Consider the following 14,599-nt stretch of genomic DNA (forward strand, 5'->3'; position numbering starts at 1 on the left):
CTGAGCACAACACAGATTTCACCTGAGCCAACCCGGGGACCTCCCGGGCCGACGTCCTGTGACGTCACCGGAAATGTCTGCTTGTGACATTTAATGTCCCTCCCTCTTGCGCTGGGCGCCGGAAGCAAGGCAGAAGTGGACGCTCACCGGCTTCCGGCCCCGGTCGCCATTTCCAGCGGTTGCAGGTACTCACGAGTTGAGGTCTGCTGGGACAATGAGCTATGACTACCATCAGAACTGGGGCCGCGATGGTGGCCCCCGCAGCTCTGGCGGGGGTTACGGAGGAAGCTATGGAGGCAACCATGGAGGAAGCCATGGGGGGAACCGAGGCTCCGGAGGTGGCGGCGGCGGAGGTGGTGGTCGAGGCGGCCGAGGCCGACATCCCGGGCACCTGAAAGGCCGCGAAATTGGCTTATGGTACGCGAAGAAACAAGGCCAGAAGAACAAGGAAGCAGAGAGGCAGGAGGTAAACTGAGACTCGGTAGTGAAGGGAGGATGGGGCTGGACAGGTTTCTTTCCCAGCCTTCTGTCCACCCACCCTCCCCCCCCCTTTTTTTTTTTTTTAACTTTTTTTGTGTTTTTTTAAACTGGTGTATCTGCTTCGTGAAGTGCAAGTGCTAAAGCTTCCTGTAGTGGATACTATAGCGGTAGTGGAAACGTTGGCCACGTGCATCTTACCTGGAGCTGTTGAGGTTTATGCGGGCCAAGAGTATACTTTGCTTGAAAGACAGGGAACTGGGAACCAAATATTAAATTGAAGGTCCATCCGGAATTAACTTTATTGGGTATCACGTAGTATCTGTAGCTACCCTTTCCGTTATGATAATGTTACTTTCATTTAAGTTCTTTGCCTGCTGAACTCTAAACTAGCGGTTTTATACATTAAATACAGGTTTGCGTGGAACAAAACTGTCAAGCACTATTTTGAATGTAGATCCTTCCAGCTTTCATTTTAGTATTAAGATAGGCACAAACTCAGGTTTTTTATTATTACGGTGGGCTGCGGAGATTTCTGCTGATTAGGAGCTCTTTGAGAAGGAAACCTAGGATCCTAGAAGTGGAAGAAGTTTCGAGAGTTGATTTGGTCTTTTGTATTCAGCTGGCAGTTGTTCCTTTGATTTGTATACTAAACACCTCTCTGTAGTAAAGGAACCATTAAAGTTCCCCGAGTGACCTATTGTAAAAATTATGTATGTATGATTAAACCTAAGTCTTCTTAATATGAGCTATATAGTAGCTTTCTACTGACTTAAAAAGCATCTTTCATATTAGATGCAGAGTGTGATTGAATCACCATTTAGGCTTCTGTGTTTCAGTTATCACATTTCTTTGTTTTCCTTTTATCTAACTGAACTGATGTCATTTTTATTGAATTAAGGGGAACATTATCCATTTACCTTAACAGTTTACTGTTATTCTTCAAACGACATATTTATTTGACATGCAAATAATTAGTGTATTCATTGAGCAAACTTTTTTAAAGTTAAGGGAAGCACATCTAAGTTGTCTTGAAATTGGGAGAATGATTGAATGATTAGTATTAGAGAATATACATAGTAACTTCCCAAGAATTCTTTATCAATTTTTTTTTACCCCTTTTTTCACACAAGGTTTTATGCACGTTGCTATGGAGATCTGAAAGGTATTCAAGGAGCTTACAGTCTAGTTGGAAAAATAAGAACAAACAGGTGAAACGTTAAGCAGGAAACGTTAATCAAGAAAATCTGTTATTTCCACCTGAAGCCAGTTGTACATTGCATGATTATAAACTAAACTCTTGACTTCCACCACCTCCCAAAACCTTCTCCATTTTAGTACAAGTCACTGCTAGTTTTTCATTTGTCAAGGCCAAAATGAGATTTGTTTTGATTCTTTCATTTCAGCAAATCTGTTTTCCTCCTTCATATATCTCAAATCTAACCACCTATCTCCACAGTAGTTACCATAGATCAAGCCACTATTTTGTTGTCTGTCCCTGAATCTTAGCTGCCTGGTCTTTTATTTCTACTCCTTCCCATAAAATCTGACTCTTGTATAGCCTTCAGTTCAGTTGCTCAGTCGTGTCTGACTTTGCGACCCCATGAATTGCAGCACTCCAGGCCTCCCTGTCCATCACCAACCCCCGGAGTTCACCCAAACTCATGTCCATCGAGTCGGTGATGCCATCCAGCCATCTCATCCTCTGTCGTCCCCTTCTCCTCCTGCCCCCAATCCCTCCCAGCATCAGAGTCTTTTCCAGTGAGTCAACTCTTCGCATCAGGTGGCCAAAGTATTGGGAGTTTCAGCTTCAACATCAGACCTACCAATGAACACCCAGGACTGATCTCTAGGATCATTTCTCTTTCTATTTCTACTACTTCCCATAAAATCTGACTCTTGTAAAGCCTTAGATCATCTCATTCTCTAGCTGACATTTGAAAGCCAGGTCACTTCTGTCTCAGTCTCATACATTTCGGTCACATCCTAATGTGTTTTCCAGGAATCTTGGCAATTGAGATTCTACATATCAGGTTTCCTTCTATGACCCATACCTTTCTGAGCTCATTTCCCAATCTGATGTAATTAAAGCTTTCATAAACATACTTTTTTTTTTTTTGCTTTTTTCTTATAGTTCTCATACCATTCTCTAAAATTATCTCTCCATTTTCTCTACTAAATATTTCAATTTTTTGAAATACTTCAATAATTTGGCTCAGCCTCTGTCTTTTTTTGATCACTTTCAGCCCTGCATGATTGCTTGCTTCCCGGTCAAGATTCCCAACCTTTTACCTTTTAAGTAATCTTTCTGCTTACAGTGACTGTGTTCTAATGATGCATTGTTAGAGTTTCAAAAGATATTTTTGGGGCTCTAATGTATTTGAAATAATATTAGAGGCGCCTTACAGAAATTGTGGTGTGTTAGGTGCTATAGGGCAGTTAGAATACAATGTTTAAGTAGTACAGTAAGAAAGCTATGGGCTTATCGCCTGACTCAAATTAGGAAGAGCTTAGTAGGTTCCCTAGAAAAAGAAACCCTTAAGCTGAAACTTGAGAAAGTATATTTGTGTTTTTGACTTGGGGTCTTAGGCAGAAGCAGCAGCATGCACCACAGCCTAGAGGTCAAGAGGAATGTGTTCAAAGAACTGAACAAGTAAGGGCATGGCTGAGGAGGGCACAAAACAGACTATATTTTAATTTGCAACCCAGTACTTATGTATAACTGAACAAGACGTTTCATAAAATAATTCTTAATTACCTGTACATTGCCCTGGGGCTTTTGTTTTGTTTCTATCTTTCTGCCCTCTCCTCCTGCCCCCCTTTAATGCTGGCCATGATACTTTCATTGTACAGATTGCAGTATGAAAGGTCCTGGACTAGAAGATAAGCAGAGCTCTGATGTTCTTTCCCCTAAGAACTCTAGCAAAGTCATTAAAGCATTTTAAGCAAAAATGAGGCGTTAGATTTGTGTTTAAATTCACTCTGGGTAGCCGTATAGAGAATGGATTGAAGAAGAGACAATTCTGGGACGGGGAGACCAGTTAAGTAGCCCCTGCAGTAATTCAGGTGAGGAATGACACCTTGAATTAGGACATTGGCAGTAGGGATGGCGGAAGTGGACAGCTTCAAATGTTTTAGGAGATAGACTCAAGATGATTTTATCTGGAGGAAGGGGAAAGCAGGTGTGAATGAATGACACTAATGACTACAAAGAGCACACTTATTGGAGGAAAACAGTGGGATCAGCTTAAGCACACCAAGTGTGGTATTATAGGGCATATAAGTGGTGGTTTCAGGGAAGTAGAAGGCTGTGTGGATCTGATACCTAGAGGAATCTAGACTGCAGGTGAACACTTGACAAGTTTGTGGGGCTATGCCTAGTAGTTGGGATATAGGAGTGAATGGGAATAGTGATGGGGACAGGCCTGAAATCTGTAGACCATTGCTTCTCAAACCTGAATCACCTGGCATCTTGTAAAAATGTAGAACTCGTGCGGGCTCAGATACAGCTTTTCTCACAGGCCCCCAGATGACGTCAATACTGCTGGCCTGCTGAGCACTCAGGCTGTATAATGAAGAACAAGAGAAACATAAGGTATGGGCTGAGGAGGAGAAGCTTGAAAGATCTAGGAAGGAGCCTTCAGAGAAGAGAAAAATAAGGATGTGGATGTTGTTTTGGAATCCAGGAGAATGCTTTAGGGAGAAAAAGAGTATATAGAAAAGTGAAAGTAATCAGTAGTGGCAAATGCTGCACTGATGTCAAGTAATATAAGAGTTCAGAGTGTCTTGGATTTAGCAACAATGTAATTGGTAACCTTGATGAGAGCACTTTTCATGGAGTTGTGGAATTAAAAACCAGATTACAGTGGAGTGCCTGGAGAAGGAAAGAGGCAGAAATGGGGCACTTCCAGGCAGTTCTGCAGTGGAAAGGAAGAAGAAAAGTTAAGGGTGGGAGAATTCAAGGGAGGATATTTGTTTTTGTTTTAAAAGTGAAGAGGTTTGACTGTGTTCAATTCCTACCATCATGAACTGATGGTAAGGAGCCAGTGGAGAGGAAAGATGTATTAGGGAAGACTAAATCGTGTTACAGTAGTAGTAGATAGCCCGTAGATGTTAATGAATTATCACAGTAAAGGTTTTCTGCTCACATTACTTGACCATTGGAGTTCACCGAAGAGTTCTCATGAGAATAAAGTCCACAGAGCCTCTGCACAATAATTTGGACAACGTTGTGAGTCTCCTTTGCCAGAAGTTTCCAATTAGAAGCTGAAAGAATATTTGAGAATGTCCAGAGCAAGAAGGGGATAATCAAAAAATCAAATACCTTGATAAGTCATGAAACCTAAAATATGTGTATGAGATTCTTCAGGCAGAGGGTGAGGTAAAGTGAAAAGTAATGTAATTGGAAGAAGGTTAGAAAGGAGACACCTACAGAAAAAGGCTGGATTCAGGTTTGGAATTGCAGCATTCCTGAATTCACTGCCACAGCCTCTGGGGCCTCATTGTACAGAAAACCTGATTAAAAATAATTTGCCAAAAAAGTTTTATATATTTTTCAGGGGCTGTTTTGTCTTTCAATCATCTCACCTTTTTGTGAATATAAAATTAATATTACAAGTTGAGAACTTTTTAAGTGAGACTATTTATAATGTAAGAGATTTAAATGCTCATTGCCACCAAAATATTTCTTGCATTTTTAACTTTTGTTTTTATCAGAACATTTGCGTTTATTAAATTTAATTGTATCTTTTAAATTTTAAGATAGGAAAAAAGTAATAACAGTATAATGTAAGGGTAGAAAGAGCACCAAAGTTTTAGTAAAGGACATAATTCTTCCTTCACCAGTTATAGTAGAGATGATTTTATAGACACATAGTAGAAAGGTGTTTGGAAGGCAAGTGGGGGGTGGGTTTAACTTTATTTTATATGTTTGTTGAACATATATTGTGTTGCTTTAATTTGTTTAGTTGTCAGATTTTGCACGTTTTCTCATGTTGATAAGGGTGCTTTTTCCTTTGCACAAAATAGAGAGCTGTAGTACATATGGATGAACGTCGAGAAGAACAAATTGTGCAGCTGCTGCATTCTGTGCAAACTAAGAATGATAAAGATGAAGAAGCACAGATATCCTGGTTTGCTCCTGAAGATCATGGGTAAAACAAAAAGTATTCTTTTTAAAAAAATGAACAGAGTGACACTTGTTCTAGAGCATTTGCTTGCAAAAAATGATAATAAATATTGTTAGACTCTTCTATAAGTGTAATTTAGCCTCAAAGTATTTTTTCTTCTTATGTAGATTGAGCAGGGTTAGTGAAAGATTTAAAAATCTAGGTGGTATCATTCCCACAGAAGAGTTTAATGGTAGGAATAATCTACTTACATAGTAGGCTGATGAAGTTATTATTTATTGTTCTAACTACCCACCATTGTATTTCCAGAATTCTCTTGTGCAGGAGATCTGTAAAAAGTTAAATTGCTGTTGTAGGAAATTCATAGAAACTATCATCAGGGCAAATTAGAAGTAGTTTTTCTGGAACTGCGTAGTACAGCATCCCATTTGTAGCTCAGAAAGGGTAGCAGGAAGAAAATGAAGTTGTGAAATAAAACAAGGCTTAGAAAATTAGGTAAAGAAAAACACTAAGTCATTGCTATGAAGGAATGACTATTTGGTGGATTTTTATTGTTTTAACTACCACAAGGAATAACCTATCTGTCAGTATCTATTTGTAGGGTGGAAAAAATTGAATTTATTATAAGAATCTAAGTATTTTCATATTGCTCTACTAAGATAAAAAAATAAGCACTTGATTTTGGTGATTTTGAAATCATTAAACAGCATATTGTTCTATTTTGTTTCAGGGCTTGAGTGGATCTTTATTTAACCTTTATAATTTTTTTATTTTTTCAAAATAGATACGGTACTGAAGCTCCTGCTGAGAACAAACCAAATTCAGTAAAGAATGTGGAGCATCAGGAAAAGAAAATGATAAATCAAGAAAAGAGGCCATTTAGAATCAGAGACAAATACATTGATCGTGATTCTGAATATCTCTTGCAAGAAAATGAACCAGATGCAACTCTAGACCAACAATTATTGGAAGATTTACAAAAGAAAAAAACTGACCTTCGGTATATTGAAATGCAGGTAATGGAAAGAAAAGATTTTTACTTGTCATCTCTTCTGACACTTGATAAAAATGTATTTATGGTTAGAGGTAGCTGCCTGATATCTAAATGAGTTGAGATTTCTCAACAAGCCATCCTCTGAGAATCCCCCACCCTCACCCTATCCCCCCCACCCACCCCGCCATAGTATAGAAAAGTAGTAAGAATGGAATTACACATAAGGAGCCTATCTCACAGTTTATATGAGGAAGAGAAGAAATGTTTAAGAATTGGGTAGTGCAAATGGAAAAAAAAAATCACTCTTTAAGTTTAATATTTCTAGACTGATGTTATAAGAGACAGGTTGGTTAGAATTGTAAAGCTGTTTTCTTCTGGAACATCTAATCCACTCTTTGCTTTTACAGATGTTAAAATTAAATCCCTCAAAAGTCATATGATGTGCTTAGGTACACTGACACTTTAAAGACAGAACTGTGGCAACTGAGTTCTCTTGAAATTTTTAAAGTATTTTCTTTTCCTGGGCAAGGTCCCTCCTGCTAAAACATGAAATTGAATGCTTTGTGGATGTTCTAGAGATAGATGTAATAAAATGTTCACTTTTTTTTTTTTTTTTTAAGAAAATACGGAATTCTGAGAGCCATGTCTTTAACGTGCAGATACGTACTGCTGTTTTTGAGAAAGGCAGATCATTGTATCTCCTGTAGGAAAGAAAGGATCTTTTGGCTCAGTGAAGGTTGAATATCCTTATTAAAACAGATCAGCTGAGGTTGTCTAGGGACCAAATGCTGTAGCTCTTTGATGCCTTTTGAGTGAAAATATGTATTAGGGGCAGAGAAGATTTCAAGATGAAGTTATTGAGACTATTTTACCTGAAAGCTGAGCTGCTTGTATAACCTTAGGAACACAGTGTTATCTGCCATCTCTGCTTTGTATGGAGGACAGAACTCAGATATTATTGAAGATGAGTAATTGATCTAGTGCAGAGAAAGTTAGGAGAAGAAATGGTTGGTCTTCCTTTTGGTCAGGCATGTTGTAAATGCTTCCTATGTACCACATCATTTAAACCTCTCAGCAGCCCTGTGCAGATTACACTTGTCTATTTCACAGGAGGAAAAAGAATCTTAGGTTCAGTGACCTACCTGTGCTTTGTGCTTGCACAGCTAGTACCAGAACCAGGTTTAAAATTTAAGTGTTTTTAAGAGCTCAGCTTTTTTCATCCTTGGTAATATGCCATATTTTTTTTTCCTTTAAGTTACAATTTTTTTTTTTTAATTTTTTTTTTATTTTATTTTTAAACCTGAAACACTGTATTAGTTTTGCCAAACATCAAAACGAATCCGCCACAGGTATACATGTGCTCCCCATCCTGAACCCTCCTCCCTCCCCACACCATCCCTCTGGGTCGTCCCAGTGCACCAGCCCCAAGCATCCAGTATCATGCATTGAACCTGGACTGGCAACTCATTTCATACATGATATTACATGTTTCAGTGCCATTCTCCCAAATCTTCCCACCCTCTCCCTCTCCAACAGAGTCCATAAGACTGTTCTATGCATCAGTGTCTCTTTTGCTGTCTCGTACACAGGGTTATTGTTACCATCTTTCTAAATTCCATATATATGCGTTAGTATACTGTATTGGTGTTTTTCTTTCTGGCTTACTTCACTCTGTATAATAGGCTCCAGTTTCATCCACCTCAGAACTGATTCAAATGTGTTCTTTTTAATGGCTGAGTAGTACTCCATTGTGTATATGTACCACTGCTTTCTTATCCATTCATCTGCTGATGGACATCTAGGTTGCTTCCATGTCCTGGCTATTATAAACAGTGCTACGATGAACATTGGGGTACACGTGTCTCTTTCCCTTCTGGTTTCCTCAGTGTGTATGCCCAGCAGTGGGATTGCTGGATCATAAGGCAGTTCTATTTCCAGTTTTTTAAGGAATATCCACACTGTTCTCCATAGTGGCTGTACTAGTTTGCATTCCCACCAACAGTGGAAGAGGGTTCCCTTTTCTCCACACCCTCTCCAGCATTTATTGCTTGTAGACTTTTGGATCGCAGCCATTCTGACTGGCGTGAAATGGTACCTCATAGTGGTTTTGATTTGCATTTCTCTGATAATGAGTGATGTTGAGCATCTTTTCATGTGTTTGTTAGCCATCTGTATGTCTTCTTTGGAGAAATGTCTATTTAGTTCTTTGGCCCATTTTTTGATTGGGTCATTTATTTTTCTGGAGTTGAGCTGTAGGAGTTGCTTGTGTATTTTGAGATTAGTTGTTTGTCAGTTGCTTCATTTGCTATTATTTTCTCCCATTCTGAAGGCTGCCTTTTCACCTTGCTAATAGTTTCCTTTGATGTGCAGAAGCTTTTAAGTTTAATTAGGTCCCATTTGTTTATTTTTGCTTTTATTTCCAATATTCTGGGAGGTGGGTCATAGAGGATCCTGCTGTGATGTATGTCGGAGAGTGTTTTGCCTATGTTCTCCTCTAGGAGTTTTATAGTTTCTGGTCTTATGTTTAGATCTTTAATCCATTTTGAGTTTGTTTTTGTGTATGGTGTTAGAAAGTGTTCTAGTTTCATTCTTTTACAAGTGGTTGACCAGATTTCCCAGCACCACTTGTTAAGGAGATTGTCTTTAATCCATTGTATATTCTTGCCTCCTTTGTCAAAGATAAGGTGTCCATATGTGTGTGGATTTATCTCTGGGCTTTTTATTTTGTTCCATTGATCTATATTTCTGTCTTTTTGCCAGTACCATACTGTCTTGATGACTGTGGCTTTGTAGTAGAGCCTGAAGTCAGGTAGGTTAATTCCTCCAGTTCCAGTCTTCTTTCTCCAGATAGCTTTGGTTATTCGAGGTTTTTTGTATTTCCATACAAATTGGGAAATTATTTGATAAACATTTTTCCACTTGCTTGATGCCTGTCATTGTGCTGTTTTCCAAGATAAGTCTTGACACCTCAAGCTATGTGGTAAAAAAAAATACTTTTGGACTCTTAATATGTTTATCTATGATATATTCTATTTACCAGGATTATAATTTGATTATATTTCTCTTGTAAAAAATTAAAATTTTTTTTTTGTTTTTATAATTTCAGCGTTTCAGGGAAAAGCTGCCATCATATGGAATGCAAAAGGTAACATTTATATACACTATTTAATATGATTTGCAAAATGCTTAAATCCATTTCTTTTAAGCTCTGAATCAAGAAGAAATATAAATTAATGAACCTTTCCCTAAAGGATAGTCTTGGAAGTTCGTTTTATTCTTTTGAATTGTTAAAAGACCAAAAAAAAACATTTCTGAAGCAGTTTTACTGAAAATTTTTCTTTATTTATGTCCATGATAGAGTTTAAAAATAGAATTTTCACTTGTGAGTTTGTTTCCTCATTACAATCACCCTATATAGAATAATATAGTCTCCCATCCTTCCCTGACCTCTCAATCTTTCTTTGTTCTGACTTTACTTTTCTTAAGGACCGTCTGTTTTGGTCACTATGTACCTCTTTACTCAGAACAGTGCTTTACATTCTATAGACCTCTAGTAAATACCTTTTGAATGAATGAATCATGGTCTGCTTCTAAATACTTCTAGCTGTTACTTTGTTGGAATTTGTTCTGATATATATGAGGTATTAGATACATTTTTAAATGGTGAGTTTTCAAGTTAGACTGTTTCATAGATTAAAAATAACTCTTAACACCCTTTTGAAGTAGTGGTGGGATGGTTTTGTTAGTACTACTAATTTGAAAATATTCATGTTTGTCTATAAGAAGATCTTTCCTGAGTAGGCAGTTTTCCAGATGGTACCTGAATTTTAGCCATTTGATGTAGTTATTTAAAACTTGGCTCTGTTTTAATTATTTAAAAGGGAATAGTCTTAAATTATATTCTTCCTTGTTCTCAAACAGTATATAAAACTTATCCTGTAGACAAAGCCGTATTTATGATTTATAACATAAATCCTTGATGTTCTGAGTAGTTTTTTTCAGGGGATTTGCCTTATATTCAATAGACCCACATGTCAACATTCTTTTTAATTAATGTTAATTCTTACATGAATTTATAAGCTGTCTTCTTTTCCTTGTGTGCTTTTCTTTAACAGAGCCATGGCTCTGTTCTTAAAATTTGGTGCCTCATCTCTTGAAAACTGGTAGATGCAGATACCCAAACTGTCAGTATTGCATATAACAGAATTTTCAAGTATTAATATGCTTATTAAAAATAACCTTCAGTTCAGTAAGATTCAGGTAACTTTTCAGACTTAGTCATCATGTGATGGATGTTCTTCACTTTTTTCTCCTTTTGAAATAGGAATTGGTAAATATGATTGATAACCATCAGGTAACAGTGATAAGTGGTGAAACCGGTTGTGGAAAAACCACTCAAGTTACTCAGTTCATTTTGGATAACTACATTGAAAGAGGAAAAGGATCTGCTTGTAGGATAGTTTGTACTCAGCCAAGAAGAATTAGTGCCATTTCAGTAAGTAAGCTCTCACTTGTTAAAATTCCCAACTTTTTTTTTTCCCATTCTTCTATGTAGTCTTGCTAGAAATTACTGATTTTGAGAGTTGGGGTGATTCTTAATTAGGTTTAAGATACGTTGTTATGAAAGCAAATTTTGGTTAGCAAGTATTTGGTAGTAAAGATCAAGAAATTGAATGACCTCTCTCTCACTATAACAGATGTTTAGGAGTTCAAGATAAATTGCAAATCCAGGCAATTTTCTATAAAACTAAACGAAAAGCTGATAATGTTTATAGAATTGAGTATGAGCTTCAAATAATCTCCATCATTACTTTACCTTTTACTCCTTGATTCATTTAATACTGTTTTCAGCTCTTTTTTTTCAGTGTATAGGTACTGAATGATAGCAGTATTTCTGATTTTTTTAGTGCAATTCAGTATTAGGGAATTAGTCATACAAAAATAAGGTGTTTGGAGTTTATTTTGAAACAGGTATTAACTACATGTTTATTATAGATAACATTGTGTTTAGTTAGATGGCCTAGTTAAATATATGAGTTATATGTTCTGTAAAGATGTTTGGGGTTTCTTGCAGCATCAGGTGTACAGTACATTTACTTCAGTGTTATGTAATTCTTTGTGTAAATTTAAATTATGAAGCTTTCCAGTTGTATTTGATTTTATGATAGTGTTATTTATTACATCTCTAAGTCATTTTATACAGAATCTGTGGTCAGGAACTGCATTACCAATTATAGCAACATTTTGTAGGAACTACAGTATATATTTAAGTTATAGTTCCTAAGAAATAACTGTTTTTAAAGAGTAAAGCTGCCATGTTTGTGGGAGGATAATATTCCTAGAAATGGCATAAGTTCACAGAATGGTGAAAAATAAGCCACTTTCATTGTAACACTATTATATAGCTAGACTTTGGTTAAAAATCTAATTTTAACGTTTTTACTAAAATGGCAACCCACTCCAGTACTCTTGCCTGGAAAATCCCATGGGCAGAGGAGCCTGGTAGGCTGCAGTCCATGGGGTCGCGAAGAGTCGGACATGACTGAGCGACTTCACTTTCACTTTCAGTTCATTTGCTCAGTCGTATCCGACTCTGCGACCCCACAGACTGCAGCACGCTACTATAAATTGACAGTAAGGAGAAATGTTAATTAGGTTATTTCGTTGCTTCCCCCCCCCCCCCAAGATCTGTTGATATTTAAATGGGCAGTTTAATCAACAGTAAAAAGTAAAGTAATGGTCTTAATGTATACAGGATATGATGATTGGGAAATTTTACTTCTGAAGTAGTTCTTAAAAGCTAATTGTCATTTTCTATTTCTAACCTCGTAAATCACTGATCTGTCACTAAATGACTGTTGGTTACTTTCAGTTGCACAAATCAGTATTAGTTTATAGGATTTCATTTGTCTAGAGCTTATCTTTAGCAGCCATAATTCTAAGAACTTAACCAAGAGTTAAGAATTAAGCCTGCTAATCTACAAAAAAGAATCAGATAGGAAAATGTATCAAGTATGTAGTTACTCTGAAATTATATTCAACCTTTACGAGTTTAGATTAGAATTTCCAACTGTTTTTAAGACAAAGATAGAGAGGACTTATAGAAAGTTGCTTTGGAAATAGGAGGGAGAATTTCAGAGGAAATGAAAAGTAAGCATAAGCAGGTAGTCTTCAGCTCTTAAAGGGAACAGTTTTAGATACCTCAGACTTTAATATGTTTCTCTTGTTATCTAATGAGTAGTGTTTCAACAACTCCAGATTTTCACAGACATTTAGGATATTTACTCTAAAGGAAATGTTCTCTTTGTACTGTATTTTATTTTAATTAAAGGTTGCAGAGAGAGTGGCTGCAGAAAGGGCGGAATCTTGTGGCAATGGTAATAGTACTGGATACCAGATTCGGCTCCAGAGGTAAAGAGTGTTCACTTGTTTTGTTTTTGGCCATGCCAGGCAGCTTGGGAGATCTTAGTTCACTGACCAGGGATTGAACCCAGGCCCTCAGCAGTGAAAGGGCTGAGTCCTAATCAGTGGACCACCAGCGAATTTCCAAGAATGTTCACTTCTTGTTTACAGGTAGATTTTTGTGAAACTTTGAAGTTATCAGAGATTAAAAAAAAAAAAAAAAACATTATCCCCCAAATGTTTATGGTCATTGTTGTTTTTAGAATTAACATTTGTAGTAACTGCAACATAGGCTTGCAACCCACAAAATCATTTTTTTTTGGATCCAAATTCAGATTTGAATTGCCATTTTAAGATGTCTTTTGATCCCTGGGTTGGGAAGATCTGGAAAAGGGAATGGCTACCCATTCCAGTGTTCTTGCCTGGAAAATTCCATGGACAGAGGAGTCTGGCATGCTACAGTCCATGGGGATCTCAAAGAGTCGGACACGACTGAGGAACTAACACTTGGACTTCACTTTTTTTTCACGTTAAGATGTCTTTTACACTAGGAAATGTTCAGAAGGATATCATTTTTCCTGGATATGTTAGTAAACCGTTACTCGCCTAAAGGAGTGGCCTCCTGTATGTTTTGGTACCACCACACAGCCTCTGACTACCTTAAGCTAGTTTGTATCTTAACTCCCATCCCCCTCCACTGTATTTTTGTAGTCCTCTGAAGCTCAAGATTCTGTTTGTCTTTTTAAATGAACTGATTTTCCAGTCACTAAACTGAAGTTGAGTTTCCTAAATATTTGGTCTTTTTCTGAATGGTAGGTCTTGTAAAGAAATCATGAATGTTGTATTTATAACAAAAATAATGTATAATGAACTTGAAGCTAGTATTTCTCATTACTGTGCTGTAGTAGTTCTGGTAACTGAAATATTAAGGATGAAGTTTTTCATTAAAACTGAAAGCATTTTTTAAATTGAAGATTTTGTCTTAAACGTTTGTGGTATTTAATAGTTCATCAGTAAAGAAAACCAAGAATTAATTCATGTCTTTTATTCACAGTCGGTTGCCAAGGAAACAAGGTTCTATCTTATATTGTACAACAGGAATCATCCTTCAGTGGCTTCAGTCAGACCCGTGAGTATGTTTCAACGCAGGACATCTAGTTAAACATCATCAAAAGATGTCATTATTACATTGGATTTTATTATTATGTAAAAGTAAAATGGTTCTGTTTTTGATTTTTCACTGAGTAGCAAACTTTATGCTTCTATTATAGCCATCTGTCCAGTGTTAGTCACATCGTGCTTGATGAAATCCATGAGAGAAATCTACAGTCAGATGTTTTAATGACTGTTGTTAAAGATCTTCTCAGTTATCGACCTGACCTGAAAGTAGTATTGATGAGCGCAACATTGAATGCTGAGAAATTTTCCGAATATTTTGGTGAGTAGAATTTATGATTGTTACTTTACAGAGTTATCACAAAACCACTGAATTTAGAAGCAGTTTTTTAAAAAATGTTTTCAGATGTTTAGTGATGCAAGTAGTCAATGTTTAGCAATGCGTTATATTTGAATATTTATCTACCCTCTGCTGCTGCTA

The 14,599-nt window shown here is 36.9% G+C and overlaps 1 protein-coding gene across 3 annotated transcripts in view; it reads left to right on the forward strand.

Annotated features, from left to right (window-relative positions):
• Positions 1 to 14,599, forward strand: part of DHX36 (DEAH-box helicase 36) — a 45,971-nt gene continuing 31,372 nt past the window's right edge. Inside the window, exons 1-8 of one of the 3 annotated variants that reach the window (XM_055569279.1) lie at positions 1 to 466; positions 5,506 to 5,630; positions 6,391 to 6,622; positions 9,707 to 9,745; positions 10,925 to 11,095; positions 12,932 to 13,011; positions 14,057 to 14,131; positions 14,274 to 14,440. In XM_055569279.1, the coding sequence (XP_055425254.1) occupies positions 215 to 466; positions 5,506 to 5,630; positions 6,391 to 6,622; positions 9,707 to 9,745; positions 10,925 to 11,095; positions 12,932 to 13,011; positions 14,057 to 14,131; positions 14,274 to 14,440 (1,141 nt within the window). In that variant the 5' untranslated portion in view covers positions 1 to 214. Of the gene's footprint in view, positions 467 to 3,937; positions 4,073 to 4,163; positions 4,709 to 5,505; positions 5,631 to 6,390; positions 6,623 to 9,706; positions 9,746 to 10,924; positions 11,096 to 12,931; positions 13,012 to 14,056; positions 14,132 to 14,273; positions 14,441 to 14,599 lie in introns of those variants that run through there. The other 2 variants (XM_055569281.1, XM_055569280.1) reach the window with 2 other exon arrangements.

Source organism: Bubalus kerabau, chromosome 2, assembly GCF_029407905.1.
Source record: "Bubalus kerabau isolate K-KA32 ecotype Philippines breed swamp buffalo chromosome 2, PCC_UOA_SB_1v2, whole genome shotgun sequence".
Lineage (NCBI taxonomy): Eukaryota > Metazoa > Chordata > Mammalia > Artiodactyla > Bovidae > Bubalus > Bubalus kerabau.